Source organism: Lonchura striata, chromosome 1A, assembly GCF_050655825.1.
Source record: "Lonchura striata isolate lonStrDom1 chromosome 1A, ASM5065582v1, whole genome shotgun sequence".
Taxonomy (NCBI): domain Eukaryota; kingdom Metazoa; phylum Chordata; class Aves; order Passeriformes; family Estrildidae; genus Lonchura; species Lonchura striata.
In genome coordinates, this window is record NC_140741.1 from 3,156,240 (window position 1) to 3,174,794 (window position 18,555).

The window sequence follows — 18,555 nt, forward strand, 5'->3', positions numbered from 1 at the left end:
TTTCTTAACCTGCACAGGAATTCTTCTGACTCTGGCAGCCTGTGGTGGCCAGTGCTTGTATCTGTTCCAGCTAACAGGTGAGGAGAAACTGAGTGAAAAGGAACAATTTACTACAAAGAGATTGAAACCTTGGGAAATACCTGCTAATCAAACCATTTTACTATCCTATCTTTCCACAAAAATCAGGACTAAAACTTAGGTGAAACTACCTATAGGTGTCTGATTTTTCTCCAAAGGAAATTTTTTACCCAGGCCACGGTGCTTTACTAAATTGGTTGTTTTTTTTACTTGGTTTCATCTCTGCTGCTATGAGTCACTGTAAGGGATGAAGCAGGAGGAGGCAGCAATGTATTAGAAAGCTGACTGTTAAAAAGCTACCCACAAACTCACTAGTACTTTTCTATAAACAATATAGCATTAGTAGAATAAATCTAATTTTACTTTTATTGTTTCTTATCAGAAATGGGGAATACTGGAGAGACCCATATTGCAATATGAGTCAATATTGGAGTAGATAACTTGCTCAATAAATCCAGTAAAACTGGAAATTACAGAGCCTTTTGTGCTTTATCCAGTTAAAAAGACATAGAGACAGTCAATGAAATAACAGACTAAAAATTTCTCACAGAAATTTCTTATTGTCATATATTCTAGAAAAAACATTAAAATTCAAAACTATCCTTACAGGTATTTTCTTTCTTTTATAGAATGCAACATTTCCTATCATAACTTTTTTAGCTTTTATGGGTCATATAGTGTTAAAGTAGTTAAAGCTGAGGTCTGAAGACATTGCTGTGATAATTTTGTCCAAAACCTTCTTTCAGTTATACAGGATCTGGGTGGTTCTCAATGAAGGCCGAGATTTTTAAATGTAAAACAGAAGGCAGGTGTCCCATTAGGTCTGGGCAGGAATCTGTAATATTTAATGGAATGACAGCATATGTTACAGCCTACCACATTGTTACAACATGCATTAAAAGAGAGATTGTAACCTAGATCTCACACCAAAAATCAAGAACAATACATAATTTGGTTCTCAGCTGTTGGTGATGTTAATCCAAGCTGTAAACATGGTGCAATGCTTCGTTTCTCTTAAGGCATGCTAGAGGGCATAGGGCACAGCAGTTTCCTTCTGAAGTGAAATTTCTTTTGGATTACATCCCTGGGCTCCAGGGTTATGCTCACAGCTTCCTTTGTAAACTGATGCTGACTTCACAGGAATTGCAAAAGACTACACCCCAGATCAGGAGTTTGCAGAACTATTTAAGCTGCAGGAGAGATCACATTAGCAAACTGTGTTTTGGCAAAACAAAGGTTTGTTTACTGGAAAATGGATGAGGCTTGGCCATTCCATAGCTTTATTCTGCAGCTGCACAGTGCCCATCAGCACACTGAGTGCCACAGCCAGAGTGACTGAGCATCACTGTGCAGGTCACAGGTTCCTGTCCTCAGGTCTTCCTTGGGCTGCAGTTTCAGAGAATTCCAACATCTTCACCTCTGTCTCTGCACTGCATTCTGCACTCATGTGCTGGCTCCCTCTCCTATAAGCTCTCAGTTTCTTGATCTGTAGCTGTGCTCTAAGCTTGTTAAAGTTCATGCCTGGGTAGAAGAAGGAGCCACCGCACCACAAAAAAGCCACCAAGCAGGAGAAAATCCATCTTATTATTTAATACCACGGCTGATCTGTTCTAACAGAACAGAGTAACACCTCTACTTTTGTTCCTCCTTCATACAGTTTTTATTTATGAAATTATTTTGGCCAACATTTTAAATTTCTGATTTCTGACAAACAAAAAGGAGCTTTTTGCCAGTTCATCAGCAAGTTCATACAATATTATTCCCAAAGTTCATTTCCCTGACCTAGTTAAGTTCTTTAACAATAACAACTTTTTCAAGCAGAATTTGAGTATTTGCAACTTCCTGTCTGGCTTTCTCTCTCCCCATTCTTTACAGTAGTATGTTTGATTTAAATCCATTCCTTCCAGGCTTCAGAATGTTTTATTTCCTTTTACCTTCTTTCTTGCTCTCTCTCTTTTTTTTTTTCCTCTTTTGTTTTGTTTTGCTCCCTTTTTCCATTGGAGTTCTGCCTCTCCACGGTGGTTTTCCTTACTTTCCCACTGCTGCACACATAGCTGCTGTTCAGAACACATAAGGACCTTGTGACAGAGCTTCTTTGTTGTTTTGTTTTGGTTTTTTTCTTTGGTCAGAAAAATGTGCAATACAAACTCTGATCGAAGGACACCCCACTTAGTTACACTCCCTAGTTTTTCAAAGCAAACTCATGAATTCAGACTTCTTTATAAACAAGTTCAAACTGAAGTCAAGGTCAGAAAGAGGGCAGTTAAGGAGCTTGTTTCCCCTCTCATTTACTCTTTTAATATGTGCTTTTTTTGCATGTGACTGTACTGAAATGATCACACTTTCAATGTTGCTAAAAGAAGGCAGGTGCAAAGTAACTCAAAACTTTATGGTAATTGCACTCTGTTATGTAAGAGGTTACTGTAGGGAGATCTGGTTGGTGCAGATGTCCTTAACACTTGGCAGCTTTAAAAATATACCTGCAGTTACATCCAGAGTGATTTTAACAGATCATGTCACTCTGCAGGGCATACACACAGTGCTGATGCAAGTCAAAGGTTATCTTTGAAAATTAATCTTTACTTCAATCATGGGTAAACCAACTGAACTGACACTGGCTTTTGAAAACATACTTTGAATTTCTGAAAGCATCTTTCTTCTTCACAGTATTTTATAAACGATTCAAAAATACCTAGAATTTACTATTTTATTCCAGGAATAAAATTTACAATTTTGTTGTGGTAAAACTATTCCAGTAAAATCCAGTCACCTCCAAGTTAGAAAAGAGTAATCCCCTAACAAGAAGGAACTGGCAGTCCCATTGTGCAAGAAATTTTATCTCAGTCAATAGGGACAGAGTGGATTCCTGCTGTGGAAAAAATAAGGCACATGTTAGTTGGTGTCTTAAAGGTACTTTTTAGCAAGCTCGATAAGCTTTCATTATGAGCTTTCCATGGTTTCTTTCAAACCAGCAGGTTCTGGCATAATTAGTCTTGGATTTACTTTATTGTAACTTCTCAAAGATGTCAAACATGTAATGTAATCAACACTACATCTCAGTTCATAGAACCACAGCTGAATAAGTGGATGCATTGCTACTTGCAGCCAAAACCAGCCAGCTGCATTTCTTAGCCTGATTACAGACTTTCAAGTGTTATTTCCAAAGCTGGCAACAAACCCCCAAACAAGCAACTGACTTGATGTGTTTAGTGCACTTAGACAAACAGATTTACTATGAGAGATAAATCTGAGGTTTAATCAAATGTTGAACTGGTGTAGTTGTTTCTTTTAACTGTGTGTTTTACCGCTCAGACATCCTTGATTGCCTTTCTTTGTTGCTTCTTGCAATAAACTCCTTCATTTTTCAAAGTTCACAGGCTTCAACTCACTTCAAAATTCTTTTTCACTGCGACTTTTGCTCCTGAGCTTTCTGCCACTTATAATAGTGCTGGCCTGTCACTGTCATTTTTAATTGCTCACATTTTAAAATAGTAACATGGAAATTAATGAACAATAATACATTGTTATTTCTTATTGTACATTTGGAAAAGTATCTAAGCCTCTTTTGATTGTACTTTATGTAGTTACTTTTGTACTGTGTATGGTTGGAAAATATTGGTATTCTTTGTCCTTAGTAACTTTCCAACTCCTTGCAGGTGAATCCAGAGCTTATGAAATGCACTTGCTAGGGTTTTAAAATAATAGTGCAGTTTAAGGATATGAAAGGAGCAAGGCTTAGAGGAAAAGGTAACAACACCAGATTAATTGATTCAGACTGAAAAATGGAAGTGCTTTCAAAGGCCTCCCTTCACAAAAATTTCCTCTTATATGTCTTTTTAAATGAATGTAAAGTGAAGAATATTAGGCATTGTAAACCTACAGGACGGGCCAGAAGTTGAGTCTCAAGCTCAGACAAATATTTAGCAAGTCTTTGTAATTCCTGTATACAACTGAAAAAATATTCTAGGATACACAACAAATTCCTTAGTGATACATTCCAGCATTAGTACAATATAGAGTCAAATAGCATTCCAAACTGGATTTCACACATAGTTGCTGTGTTTAGGGAGAAGAAAATCACCTAGTTCTTTTAAAACACAGTGTCTTTGACCTTGAGGTTTACAGAGCCTTCAATATCAGCACGTTGAATTTCCTTGCTGCCTGACCGGCAGCAGTGAAGGGTGAAAGGCAAAGAGCTGGAAATGCTGCAACTCAATCACATCTCAGTTTCCAGGTGAGGCTACTTGTATTCTTCCTTCTCCCTCCCTGTTCTCCCTGCTCCTACCCTCCATCTTCCTTGTCCTAGGAGTACAATTCTCCAAATACTTGTTAAGCCTTTATAGAGGCTGCAATATAGTAATACAAGAATAATTACAAAGCGAAAACAGTGTCTAGGGAATATAACACAGACAGTTCACAAGGACACAGTGTTCTTCCACAGATAGAAGGTCAGTGATTTCACAGTGGTCAACACAACTGTTCCTGCCAAAACACTGGATATGGAGTAAAAACTGTGCTTATGTGTCATCTTCAAAACTGCTTCAAAGGGCGGTGGGACTGCTGATGGAAAAAATGCTGCAACTTGAGCTAAATATTGTTAACTAAACACCAGAATAAACCATGCTGAAGGGCCTGGAAGTTTTTACATTGGAAGTTTTTTACACTCTGGCTTTAAGATATTAAAAGTTAAAAAAAATAAAACCAACCCAAGTGTGAAAAACACCAAAAACACCAATCACTTGGTTTTTAAAATTTTAAAAGCTTAATAATAATAATATGGTTATAAAAATAGTGATACTATTACAGCAACAAAATTTTAGAGTTAGGACAATTACAAGACAATAAAAAGCAATGCATCATGGACGTCTGGATGTTTTTGGACACTAAGCTGCCAAAACCATGCCTTGTGAACAGAGGAATAACCCTTAAAAGCAATAGCCTGTTGCATATTCATATATCTCATACATGATGTATAAATTCCTTGCAAATTAAGAATTTTATTCTGGTTTTTGTCAACTCCTGCTCCTTAAAACTGGTGGTTCCATAAAGAGGGAGAGAAGGTGAAGGAATGTTTTTTCTGATAAGGAAGCTATAAATCTTCAGGGTTCGTGTCGCTGTTATCTCTGTGCGAATAATTTCTTCATTATCTCATCTCTTTCTTGAGCTAGTTAAAAAGCATCTTACATAGCATAGTTTCTACTTTAACAGTATGTTATAACCTAAAAAAACATATTCAACACGTCGCTTGAGAGAATTAATACAGCACAACTATCTAACGTTACACACACAAGCATTCATCGCAACGTTTGCCAACAGCAAAATATGCGGTTTTCACACCAAAAAAAAAAAAAAAACCAAACACCAAAAAACACCAAAAACAACATCAAAAAAATCAAACAAAAAATCACACACACAAAAAAAAAAAAAAAGAAAAGGAAAAAGAAAAAGAAAAAAGAAAAAAGAAAAACCCCCACAGCATCACGCCTGACGCTGCCCCGCCCGCCCCCGCCGTGCCCTCAGCAGAGCCGTCCCAGGTAACGCTGCCGACCGCGCTTTTCAAAAATCTCGTTTTGTTTTGCATTTTCCCCGCCGCAATGTTTTTCCTCACCAGCACGTCCATCGCCAGCCCGTTTTCAGAGCGCTACCTGGTAAACCTGCGGGTTTCCAGGCGCCTTCTCCCGCAGCGCCGCCCCAGCCCCGTGCCGGGCGCTCCTGCCCTCAGGGCTTGCAGCGCCGCTCCCGGGCCGGGACCCGGGCACCCTCCCGGGGCTTCGAGCGGACCGGCCAGGCCAGGAGCGGCTCTGGCCGCAATCTGCCTTTCGGAGCTGCCGGAACCTCGGCGGCCAGGCGGCTGTTTCCCGGCGGCGGGAGCCTGGAGCCCGTCCGGGTCGCTGCCGGAAGCCGGCGGGGAACGGGGAGCGGCGGCGGTGCCGCCCGGTGACTGCTGCGGCTCGGCTCCGGCTCCCCGTCCTGCTCTGCTCGCGCTCCTGGTCCTGCTCCGGCTCCTGCCCTGCTCTGCTCCCGCTCCTGGTCCTGCTCCGGCTCCTGCCCTGCTCCGGCTCCTGCTCCTTCTTCTGTTCCTGCTGTGCTCCTGCTCCTTCTTCTGTTCCTGCTCTGCTCCTTCTTCTGTTCCTGCTCTGCTCCTTCTTCTGTTCCTGCTCCGGCTCCTGCCCTGCTCCGGCTCCTGCTCCTTCTTCTGTTCCTGCTGTGCTCCTGCTCCTTCTTCTGTTCCTGCTCTGCTCCTGCCCTGCTCCTGCTCTGCTCCTTCTTCTGTTCCTGCTCTGCTCCTGCTCTGCTCCTGCCCTGCTCCTTCTTCTGTTCCTCCTCTGCTCCTTCTTCTGTTCCTGCTCCGGCTCCTGCCCTGCTCCGGCTCCTGCTCCTTCTTCTGTTCCTGCTGTGCTCCTGCTCCTTCTTCTGTTCCTGCTGTGCTCCTGCCCTGCTCTGCTCCTGCTTCTTCTTCTGTTCCTGCTCTGCTCCTGCTCCTTCTTCTGTTCCTGCTCTGCTCCTGCCCTGCTCTGCTCCTGCTCCTTCTTCTGTTCCTGCTCTGCTCCTGCCCTGCTCCTGCCCTGCTCCTTCTTCTGTTCCTGCCGTGCTCCTGCTCCGCTCCCGCTCCTGTTCCTCCCCTGCTCTCGCTTCGTCGAGTCAGCCCGCTGACCTGGAGTTTCAGTCGGTGAATAGAGCTCTTATTTCGCCCGTAAAACCGGAGTGTGTTGAGCAGGACAGATGCGAGATTAGAAGTTTTTTGCCGTGTCCCCTCGTTGCGCTGGGAGTGAGGAGCCAGCTCCCATCGCCGGGCATCCCTGGGTCACGGCGGGCTCCCGCTGCCAGCCCTTGTTGGGAAGCAGCTGAGCAGAGCTGCGGGCAGCCCCGAGGATGCTCCGGAGCTGCTGGCCGTGCTCGGAGCACGGGGAGATCTGAGCTCCATCCTCCTCTGCGAGGAGCGGGGATCCCTCTGCCCTGCCCGGCTGCGCCTTCCAGGAGCGACTTCAGCAGCTCAAAGGAAGCAGCGAGGTCTGAAATGTTCGTATGGACAGCAGCCCGTGGTGAGATGTTCTTATTAAACGTGGGGAGGTGTAATTAATAAAGCTTTCATGAATGGTATTGTAAATGCAAGCGAACCCAATGGGAAGAAATTACGATGTCTGACTCAATTCATAGGGCTGAATTATTTCTTTATTATAACTGCTTGTTTCCAAATTACCCTCTAGCACATGAATGTGAGAGCTGGCAACTATCTTAGGAGCCCTAGGCTCTGGCACAATGTTTATTTGAGGGACTAGGGACTGCAGTTTGCCATCACCATCACCAAAAACTGTCTCAAAGCCAAACAAAAATTGCATCCTCATAAAAAATTAAATGTAACGAAATTTGGGGGTTTCTAAGTAATGATCCCAAAGCCAGTTCTCCTGGCAAGACAGAGTCTTTCTTGTACTTCAGACATAAGACATAATAGATGATACAGTAGTAAGTTATTTTTTTCTCAGCAAGTATTTTAAATAAAATCTCTCATACCCTGCAGTCCGGTCATGTAGCTAGGTGGCTCTCAGAAGGCTTTTTGTGAGCAGGTGGGATGTGGAAGTCTGGTTTTCCACAAACTGTATTGAATAAATTGATTCTTATGAAAAAAATAAAACCATGAAACTCATTAATTGACTTGAAATGACTTGTAGTTTTAAGTGTGATAAATTTTATCCTGAATTTAGGCACAAGTATTTTTTAGCTGCATGAACAGCTGCATCTCTATTACCTCTGTCCTATGGCATTTGGAAGCTTAACTGGAGTGTGCTGGGTTCGCACACTTGTCCTTTGGCAGGTTTGTTTCCATCACTGTCTTGCTTCACTGGGATGAATGACACATGGATGAGTGACACATGGAGCCTTGATATTACAACAGTTGGTAGGAATAAAGAGAAAAAAAAATCAACAGTAATAAATCTGATTTTGGTTTTGGCTTTTTCTAGGATAGAAGCAGTAAGAATTATTTTGCCTTTTGTTTTATTCAGGGCTCAGAGATGGATTCACCAGAAGGGGCCACCATTAGAAGTGAGCAAAAATTCAGGTAACTTGTATTAGAGTTGATACAGAACTGTCTCTTAATGAAAATCTGACACCACAGTGGAAATAAACTACTGAATATTGAATACAAGAGCAACATCATGCCAGAAAACATGAAATTATCCCAGAAGCTAGTTTCTTCCCTGACCAAGTACTTCATGCTCACTCAAGTTGTTTATGAGGAGGAAACAATTTGGGCTAAATGTACCAGGGAGGCATGGGGCCATCAAACATATTTTATTTGTAGGCACTAGCTGACAGCCATACCTACATGTTTATTGCTTTGCCTGAGGCCATTTCAAGTTGAACACTATAGTTTGATCCAAATAAAGTTTGGAATGATTGTGAAATAAGATGTGTTAATCATCTTTATTACCATGTTACCAGGAACTGAAAATCTGTAAAGGTAGTTTGGTAAGTCAAGAGGAGTTCTGAGTTTCTGTACTACTGAAATCTTTGTTTGTACAGAGTGATTTTGCTGTATGGTTTATATGCATTTTCACTTATTTGCTGAGTAAACATGAAAGACAGATTTTCCTCACATTCCTCTGTGCTGGTTTATGCAGAGACTATGGATGTAACACCAACACACCTCTGAGAGGGATCTGTGGGTAGTAATGTCAAAACAGTGAGTTGGATGAACCCTGGATCTGAACCAGCATGACTACTATGTTCACATATCCTACAGTGATCATAAATCAGAATAAAATACTTCCCTTTTTCCCAGAAAAAAGCCAAAAGTTTGTTTTCTTTTAATAGTGTGACTTGTCCCTTTGAAATAGTTCTACCTTTCTATCACATGTATTAGTTCAGTCATTGGACAATCTTTTGCCTACTTTTTTAAAAATTTCATTGGGAATGGTGTTTGGCTTGCCCAGCGGCCTGGAAATTGGCAATTGTCAATTTGGATCTGAGAGACAGTAGTGATTTGAAGTTGTTGCCTTTTTTTGGCTGGCATTAACCATGCACATTTATTTGTCTGACACGGCAAATAGGCGTGAAGGCTATTGTTGGTTTGGGGGAAGCCATGAGCTTCTGTGGCTCCTGTCTCATCCTGTTGTGTAGGAATGGAGAACTGTAGGAACAGATCCTGCTGGTTTGTTGGTGTTGTGCAGAAGCTTTAATGGCTCAGGTGAGCTTCTGGAGTCAGTCCCTGAGCTCTTCAGGCAAGCCAGGGAATGCACTGTGAACAATGCACACTTTTGTTTTCTGTGTTTAAGAAAATTCTTGAAAAGCCTCATAAGAAAGCAGCCTCGGGACCTTCTCCTGGTAATTGGGACGGGAGTGAGTGCTGCAGTAGCCCCAGGAATCCCAGCACTCTGCTCCTGGAGGAGCTGCATTGAGGCTGTCCTTGGAGCAGCCGAGCAGCTGGAGGTGCTGCACCCCGGCGATGTCGCTGAATTCCGTAAGAAAGTAATGAAAGAGAGAGACCTGCTCGTGGTTGCACATGATCTCATCAGGAAGATGTCACCAGTGAGTATGTTTATAACTCTGTTAATTTCTAAGCCTACTAAGTACCTTTGTTCTGTTATAAGGGAACATTTCTTCCAAGAGTTGATTTTTTAATGGTGAAAATGGGAATTTTGTGAGTAATCGTACAGCATGTTGTACATTTTGGGGAGACTAAAAAATCCCCAAGTTTTAGTATAAGTTAGCATTCATCAGAATTAATGCAAACAAGAGTCCTGACTATTAAATATCTGATGTAATGTTTTTGAGATTGAAAGAGGAATTTCAAGCTCTCTTTGAGCCTGCTGATGGCCTTGGGCCACACATTGTGAATCACCAGTGCAGATCACGCTTCCCTGAGGACAGCCTGTGCATGCCCCATCTCAGTCATCCATCCGAGTTTCCAGAGGTTTTCAAATGGTGTTAAAACCTTTGCCAGGTTTTCCTTCTAGTTTAAATAGTGCTAAGTGTAGGCTGGGGTGAACTTCTCAAGAGCTCCAGTGTGACAATAAGTCAGCATGTGTTCATAGCAGATTTAATCATTAATAAAGTTTTCTCAATCAGGAATGAAAACAGAAACTGCTTCCCATCTCCCTCCCCCACTCAATCCCTCTTAATACTATATCCCAGGGATATCCAGTATATACTGAATAGCTGAATTCTGATAAAATACTGGTGTGTCTGAATCCAGGGTAAGCTAATTTAAGTGTTGTTCTATTGCATTTGTATAACAAGCTCTCTTGAGAAATCCTTGTTTGTTGCCCAAACAAATTGGTTGGAGCTACACTAAGTAGAGGCAAGAACACTGGAACAAACTGAGATTTGTTTTGGGTGGTTTTGGTTGCTTTTGGTACTGTTCAAGCCCTCTTTTACAGGAATGCTTTGGCATTAAGTAGCCAGAGGGTGTGGGATTCCTGTGGGAGGCAGCTGTAACAGAGCACATGGCTTGATGGGGTGTTCCTCTCCTCTCTCCTCAGCGTACCGGGGACACGAAGCCCAACTTCTTCCAGGATTGTTTAATGGAGGTGTTCGATAATTTAGAACAACACATTCAGAACCCTGTGGTTCTGCAATCCATCCTGAGGCTCATGGAGAGAGGCACAATGGTTCTCACTACAAACTATGATAATCTGCTTGAAATATTTGGTCAGCAACTGGGTAAACCTATGGAATCTTTAGACCTTAAAGATAAGGATAAGGTATGATTAGAGCAGTAAATTAGACTTAATTTATGACAACTTGGACATAAGCCACACTGAAAGATGTTTTCCTGTTTAAAAAATCAAGACTAAAAGTTGTTAATTGTTAAAGCATGTCTATAACTTACAGCAGATGCCCAGACATTTCTTTTGTGTATCTCTTTAGTCTGAATAATCTGCTAACATTTACCAAGGAGAATTTCAGTGATGTGTTTGTCAACCAGTGCCCTGCCATTTACTGGAAAAACCCACAAATTATATAACTCATGTAAAGTCATTGTTAAAATTCTAAATAGAATTTCACCTGGCTGGTAGTTAATTTGCTGTTCATACCTTTTCTGCCAGTGCTGCTTGAGCTTGCTTTTTGGTTGACTGTCTGTTTAACCCAAAAAGCCAGAGACAGCTGCAGTATCAGCCATCACCTCTTTTTTAAGATTTAAAGTGATCTGTGTAATTAGTAATTGCAATGTCTTGCTGTAGGAAAGGGCAAAAGTAGTTCTTTCTGCTTTAAGTGGTTTATAAGTCAGTTCAGCTGTACAGTTTTGCAGATTCATGGTGAGTGTGGTATATTATAACAAAAGGATGTATCTTGCATGATGCTTTAGGTTCTTCAGTGGGCAAGGGGCCATATAAAATACGGAGTTCTTCATATTCACGGCTTATATACGGATCCCTGTGGAATGGTGCTTGATCCCTCGGGATACAAAGATGTTACTCAAGATCCTGAAGTCATGGTTGGTGTGATCTTTTAAAATTTTGATTATGTTTTGTCAAAGTTTTCTTGTAGTCACTGCAGACAAGATATCTGAGGCTCTGTGGGATCATACAGGTTAAATACTTGGGGACCAGAGGAACTATTCAGAATTATTTAGGAAGATGGCTCTGTTGGAAGGGCAGTCTATGCCCTTGGGTACAGTGGCTGTGTAAATCACAACCAAACCCCTCAGCTGGATGTCACAGTTTGTATTTATCTCTGGAAAGAACAGGAACCTCAAAATACTGGACTCCAGGACAGGCATTTATCATCATATGATTGCTAGGTTTCTTAGGGGTTTAAACTGGTATCAGGATCCTGGACTTAATGTTGTCTTAGCTGTCATAGTAAGTCAGGTCAGGAATATTAATTTTCCATATTTAGAGGCTGACCTAACAGGAATGCAATATTCTGTCACCCTAATTCTTTCAATTTAAATTCCCTTGCTGGCAACACTTACATGCCTATTTAAATTCCATGGAATGGCTTGGGTTGGAAGGGACCTTTAAGATCATCTTATTCCAACTCCTGTATTTTATGAGATTTTTGCCCTTTTTTTTTTCGTGTAGGAACAATGGGTTTGAAATGTCAGTTTGGCCTGGTCCTAAAACATTTGCTTTTTTCAGGTCACTAGTGAGGTTCTGCTCTGCTGGTCCTTTTCTTGCTGATCTATTTTAAAAGTTCTGACCTTGGGTTTTGTCTGCTGAAGTAAATGTGGCTCTTGTTTCTTTCTAATCCTTCACAGGAGGTTCTTCAGAACTTGTACCGAACCAAGTCTTTTTTGTTTTTGGGCTGTGGAGAGACTCTGCGTGACCAGATATTCCAAGCTCTTTTTCTTTACACAGTAAAGAACAAAGTTGATCTAGAACATTACATGTTGGTGCTTAAAGAAAATGAAGACCACTTTTTTAAGCTTCAGGCAGATATGCTGCTGCATGGAATAAAAGTAGTGTCCTATGGGGACTGCTTCCAACAATTCCCAGAATATGTCCAGGATCTGACTGCTCAAATCTGCAAAGAGAGAAGTCCAGGTAATGTGGCCTCTTTTACACCACAATCTGGAGCATGTTCTGGGCACTTTGCCCTGCCTGAATACTGCAGCTGATCCAAGGCACTGACCCTGTGTTGCTTGCGAGGGACATGCAGTGTTGGAGCATGTGGCCAAACTGTAACTAGATTTTTTTTTTGAAATCTGTGCATTTTGGAGGTCTGTGGATTCTTGCAAATTTAATCTTGAATTACAGATTTGTCTCTTTGTTAGTATTTGGTAAAGATGTTTACTTAACATATATTTATGATGTGAACTACTTCAGTTTATTGAGGATTACATAGTCAGAAATTGGACTTGTCAGGAAAAGAGACCAAGAGAATTGAAGGGATTAGCTGGTGAGATAAGCTGGTTGAGTCACAATATCTGACTGAGCATAGAATGGGAAATTAAATCAGTGCATCCAATAAGTGTTTGGTTTAGTACACTTAAGGTTGTGAAGAGAATGAAGAGAAACAACAACTGTATATCTAAGGAAAGAGATTTCTTCAATGTTTTCCAAACAAGGACAGTTCTGTTCTGGTTTATCCAGAGAACAGAGGAATATAACTAAATTACCTTGGGAAGAATTGCTATTTGACAGCTCTTCTATTTATCATTTCAGTGAAACTGTTTTGTCTAAAATTACTCCCAGGTGGTGCATAGGAGAAACCTTTCCCTGAAAAGTGCATGTCCAAATTAATATCCTGTTTTTTGTGACTTGATGACTATTCCAATTAGACTGCATTATGTTTTTCTTTCCATGAAGGCTAGAAAACAATATTTATCACACCACTGGGATTCCAGGAAGTTTGTCTGTAGCCTGATTTGCATCAGACTTGCAAGAAGAGGGACCTTACTCAGATTTGAAAACCTCATGATAGCATTCACAATCAAGATCCAAAATTAAACAGTTTCAGGTGTGCAGAATTGCTCTGTACATCACCAAAAACTGTCAGGGTTTGGTTTTTTGTGCCTATTTACAAACTCTCTTCTAAAATGTAGTAGGGGGAATTTGTTAGAAGGGTTATATTAAAGAAATGAGAAATGCAAAACCATGGTAAACCTGATGCAGACTGGGGACTACAGGCCCCTGGACACTCACTGGAAAAGGAACATAGCAAACCACAGTCCAGAAATCCTGGAATGCCTTGAGGACCACTCCCTAGGAGAGGTGAAAGAGAGCCCAACAGAGAGGCTCAGCTGGACCTGAGGTCATGGTTGGTAGTAATCTGGGCTGGAGTAATCATGTCCTGGTGGAATTCTCAATCTGCTAAACCATGAATGGAGTTGCTTATGATTTAAAAAACTGTCAACTGGGGAAGTTCCCACTGACTGGAAAAGAGGAAACATAACCCCTTATGGGAGGAGGGTGGAACTGGATGAGCTTTAACATACCTTCCAACCCAGACCATTCTGGGATTCTAAATACAACCTTGCTGTTTTGGGATGGTGCATAAAAGTATAAAAAGTTTCTGGATGCTCATGTGTGTTGCTGATGTGTCTTCCACTTCTCTAGATGCTGATCAGGTGGACAGCACAACGCTGTTGGGTAAGTAACGTTTTTATTTTCACAGAAAGTTCCAAAATCCTACCAATACAAGAAAAATACCCCTCTCTTTTCCAAAGTAATTAAGTAATTACTGTGCAGAGCTCTGATCTAGCTCTGAAAGTTTGCTGAACATTCTTTTTTACTCTCTGGTTTTCTTTCTGCCTAGCAGCAGGTAACTGATGGCCTTTTCAAGTCTATCAAATGACAAATGATAATATTACCTCAGTGTACTCTGGTGAACGCTAGTAACTTTTATATGCATTTTCTGGAGCTTTTATATGCTAACATCAATGAAATTTTTGGCTTAGATTTCCAAATACAGGTTTCTGTTCCAAAAGCCTTCCTTAAGGGGGTCAGAAAGAGTGAATCTCAAGGGTGTGGTACTGAAGGTGATTTTACAGCTGAGCTGTTCAGGTTGCTTTGTGATATTTCTGTGAATAACCCTAGCATTCCAAATTAATAACCCAATTGATGGAAAAGATACAGTGAAACAAAAAGATTCCACTGCTGAGAGATGTGTGCTGCTACAGCCAACATCAAAATTGTATAGAAGTATAATTCAGTACTGCATATAAGGGCCTTTGGCAGTGCAGGAGGTGAAAACCCTGCTCTTTCCTAATCAAAAAGCACACAAGCTCCAATACACTTGTCTGCAGGTGTAAAGCTGGAGATTAGTTTTGTAATTCCAGTGGGATTTTAAACTTACCTTTTGTTGAGGGGGAGACACAGCAACCTTTCTCTCAACTAAGTTCATAAATCCCAATTTCAATAAACTACAATTAGGCAGAACAGAAACCGAAACCTTGAGTACTATTTATTCCAGTCCCTCTTAACAGTCCTCCTTTACTAATTTGTTAGCACCATCTTTAGGTAGTTTTAGCACCTGTTTACTTGTAGTTCAGAATACAGACCAAGTAAAAAACTGAAAAGGATTTTTGTGTAGAACACCCCACAATTTCTATTCCATTCACTTTACTCTCCACTTATGCTGTTTATGCATTTCCAGCCGCAGCTTACACCAAGGATTTTTGCTGCAGACTTCTGGAATGGTTCAAGCTGGGACCACAGGGGTAGTCAACCCTCTAGCTCAAGCTGGGGCCTCTGAATAAGGGATCCAGACTCATGTGTGAACTTCACAGGTGTAAAATTAGTTTTGGCAAAAGGCAGATGAATCCTGAGCAGAGTCCCTGTGGTGTCAGTACTGGAGATCAGTTTTGGGGGAGAGCTTGAGCCCAGATGTTTAGCAGGGTTAATGTTACATGTAATTCAGAATCCAAATATGAGAACCTCAGGGGACCAGGATTGTGTTTATCTTGGTAGCTAGTGCTTAGAATAAAAAATACACCAAGCACATGGATGTAGCAATAATAATGTGTTTTCTTTTCCTTCTCTCACCCCAGGAACATCATGTGTGGACTGTGCTAAAAGGAAGTTAGGAGAAAGTGGCACAGATTCTCCCAAGAGGATCAAGCAGTCAGATATGCCCACTCTTGAATGAAAAAACCCTAAACACCCAAGGCCCACTCCAGAAGCTTTTTAACAGTAGGTGTTTACATCTGCTGCATGGAAAGTTTTGAGCTGATATTGTAATGATTTTGAGCGGAATAAAATTGTACATACTAGGTTTTCTGTTTCTAAAGTCATAAATGTGTCGTGTGTAAAGCTTGAGAATCAAATGAGTCACTCCCCTGGCACTGCCAGACCACTCAGGCAGGATCTGCAGGGTTAGACAGAAGCAGATGCAACTTCTCTTTGCATCTATGTGAAGCCACTTGGACCAAACTTTTCCCCAAGTGGAGCTGCCCAACGTTTGAATCTGTCAAAAGTACCTTTGAAAATAGAGGGGTTTCAGTTCTTCCCTCAGCTGAAGAGCAGGTGAATTTCTGAATTCTTCAGGGGTCTTGCAGGCTTCAGTCTCTGATCCCCAGATCCTGAAGAAGAGTGCTGTTCCACATTTATGGAACCCACTGCATGATGACCCACCTGCTTTCCACTTTAGGCATGAGGATTTGTTTTTCCCTTTGTCCAGTAAGGCACAAGATCACCTGGGAAGGAAAAGCTGGAGCAGTGCTGCATCTGCAGGGCTGGCACTCCCTGACTGCTTTGCAGTGGGTTCCTGTGGAAATGTTTTCAATATTGCTACATCACAGACCATGCTGCCTGCTGCCTTGGACAGCAGGTAATTCCTAGTGTCTAAGTTTGCCTTTGGCTGAACTGCTCCGTGGGTGAAGGTGAGGCCCAGCAGTACCTACTATTTTCCCCACCTGCATCATGTTGGCAGCAAGACAGAATTCTCACTGCAGCTGCCAGCACTGAAAAGCAGGTGTAGTTTTCCAGCCTCAGAGGCTGCAGGACAGCATGTCCAGGGCTGTTCTTTGTGCTGATGGTGCACCATCACGGGTCTACCTGACAGGGCTGAAGGACTGCTCCTGTCAGGTGTCCCTGTGGCTGCTGCCTAAGGATTTCTGTTATGCCTTCTGACAGCAGGTCAGGTTGTGTTGGGGTTTTACAGGAGGACAAGGGGTGGGGCTGGAGACCTTTCTGTCTGAACTGTGGTTTGGCAGGTCTTTACTCTCGTTACACAAAAGCTCCTGCAGCTGCTGTAAAGTGCTGCTTTGGAAAGTGACTGGTCAGGCTCTTGCAGAGCCTGATGATCAGCTCAGAATGCTTCACCTGTTGTTTCAAGCCAAGCAAAATCACTTGCATGGAGGTAGTTATGACCCTCATTACTACCATATTTAAACCCTAAAGTCATGCAACTCCTTATTACTTGAAGTTAGGTCCACAATAGGAAATCCCACCCCTCCCTTGGTAAGGATCAGTTTACACCCAGCATTGCTGATTTTTCCCTTGTAGATATTGCTGAACTGTGGCTTGTCCAGCAGCCTCCTGTCTTGAGGGCCATCTATTGTATCCTCAATCTTCTAATACATCACCAGATTCTGAAATAAGGCACTGATGCTGACTCATGCCATACACTTCATTTTATTCAATGAAGTGTAGCAATAACACAAGTATTTGATGAACATCTGTATTCCTGTGAAACACAATACACTCCTGGCTCAGTCTTCCTCCCTGAGGCAGGATCCTCACAGGCCCAGCACAAGACCAGGGCTCACAGCACATGACAAGGTAGGTATGTGCAAGCAACCAAGAGGAAAAAAGGAACCTGCTCTGTGAACACAAAATTATTAACAGCCACAAACTAAGGGAAGAACTTCAGGACACACAGAGGTGGAACATAAGCCAGATAAAGTGATTCCAGCTTTCAGTTTTCTTTACTCAACTTAGATGAAAAACTAGATGAACTTAGATGATTAACTTAGAAGAAAAATTAATTAACTTCCATCTGCTTAGATGAAGAACAGTCAGCAAAGTAACTTCAGTGTAGTGGGACAGCTACATAATAACATTACATTTATATATATATATGTATCTATATATATATATATATGTTTAATTTGTCTCTATAGCATGACTCATTCTTTCCACTTCTGTATGAGGTGAAATACCTCAGAGGGGAAATTTTTCAAGGTTACATAACGGCTCTAGAGCTGCATCCCAAGTTTGTGTACAGTTAACTAATACCTGTATAAGGCTGCAGTGGAGAACTGAAGTCTGATTGCCACAGGATTGATAATGAACACATGCCAGTACCTCACTGTTTCAGAAAACAGGAAATAATCCTATTCTGAAGGCAAATAGATGCAGCTATAACACAAAACGTCCTGACTGGAGCAGTGAGCACCTGAACAGCATGCTGGCACTATGGACTTCTCCTAAGAAAAACAAGAGGCTTGTTCTTTGGAATACTCTACTTATGGAAATGAACCTGCAGCAGTTCTTACAGCCAAAATACTTGGAATGAAAGCTTTGGTTATCAGTGTGCACACCTCAGAAATAGCCTTGGGCTCTCACTCCATAACAAAACTGCATCAAAGAGTAGCAGCTGATTCCCTGAATATTCTGCAAAACTGCTTCACTTGAAAAGTGAACATTCCCCTGTCAACCTCTAACAGCCACATTCAAACTCAGGTTTGTAACAGTCAGCTGTGAATCCAGTTCCTGTTGTCACCTGGCCCTGATACCATCAATGCACTACTCGAAGAGAGAACCATGGCTGGGCTTCTCTACTGTGTCCTGTTCTTCCCCCTCTGGGTACTCGGTAAGATCCAGGGTCAGGACTTGGCTGAACATAATCTCATTGTGCTGAGGAGAGGGAGGAGCAGAACATGTAACACACTTCTGGTACTTGACATAAGCATTTCATAACTACAAGATGAACTCATGAGCTCGAGTTCCCCAGAGGATGTCCCCCAAAGCTGGTACCTGCACAGCAGGACACACCCAGCCATCAACTGTGTGCCTGGTTCACTGGAGCAACACTTCAGCTGTGACCCAGAACTTCAACAACCCCATTATTTACCCACAATTAATTGTT

At 41.8% G+C, this 18,555-nt stretch overlaps 3 protein-coding genes across 9 annotated transcripts in view; 1 reads left to right on the top strand and 2 right to left on the bottom strand.

Moving 5' to 3' along the window:
* Positions 1-5,828, bottom strand: part of KIAA0930 (KIAA0930 ortholog) — a 74,502-nt gene extending 68,674 nt beyond the window's left edge. For both annotated transcript variants that reach the window (XM_085570144.1, XM_085570142.1), the window contains exon 1: positions 5,687-5,828. The gene's annotated coding sequence lies outside the window, so the exon portion shown is untranslated. The remainder of the gene's footprint in view (positions 1-5,686) is intronic.
* SMC1B (structural maintenance of chromosomes 1B) overlaps positions 1,715-18,555 on the bottom strand; it is a 43,078-nt gene continuing 26,237 nt past the window's right edge. For all 4 annotated transcript variants that reach the window (XM_085570076.1, XM_085570075.1, XM_085570074.1 and 1 more), the window contains one exon: positions 1,715-18,323. In XM_085570076.1, coding sequence (XP_085426202.1) covers positions 18,213-18,323 — 111 coding nt within the window. In that variant the 3' untranslated portion in view covers positions 1,715-18,212. The remainder of the gene's footprint in view (positions 18,324-18,555) is intronic.
* Positions 5,234-15,736, top strand: SIRAL2 (SIR2 antiphage like 2). 3 transcript variants are annotated; one of them, XM_021529920.3, is made up of 8 exons: positions 5,234-5,612; positions 8,082-8,137; positions 9,354-9,606; positions 10,560-10,781; positions 11,387-11,515; positions 12,281-12,566; positions 14,082-14,114; positions 15,515-15,736. In XM_021529920.3, exons 2-8 carry the CDS (start codon positions 8,091-8,093, stop codon positions 15,610-15,612), a joined length of 1,068 nt encoding a protein of 355 aa, XP_021385595.1. In that variant the 5' UTR covers positions 5,234-5,612; positions 8,082-8,090; the 3' UTR covers positions 15,613-15,736. The 3 variants fall into 3 exon arrangements, with proteins under 3 accessions (XP_021385595.1, XP_021385596.1, XP_085426274.1); XM_021529921.4 differs by lacking the exon at positions 5,234-5,612 and adding an exon at positions 5,976-7,121; XM_085570148.1 differs by lacking the exon at positions 5,234-5,612 and adding an exon at positions 7,161-7,975.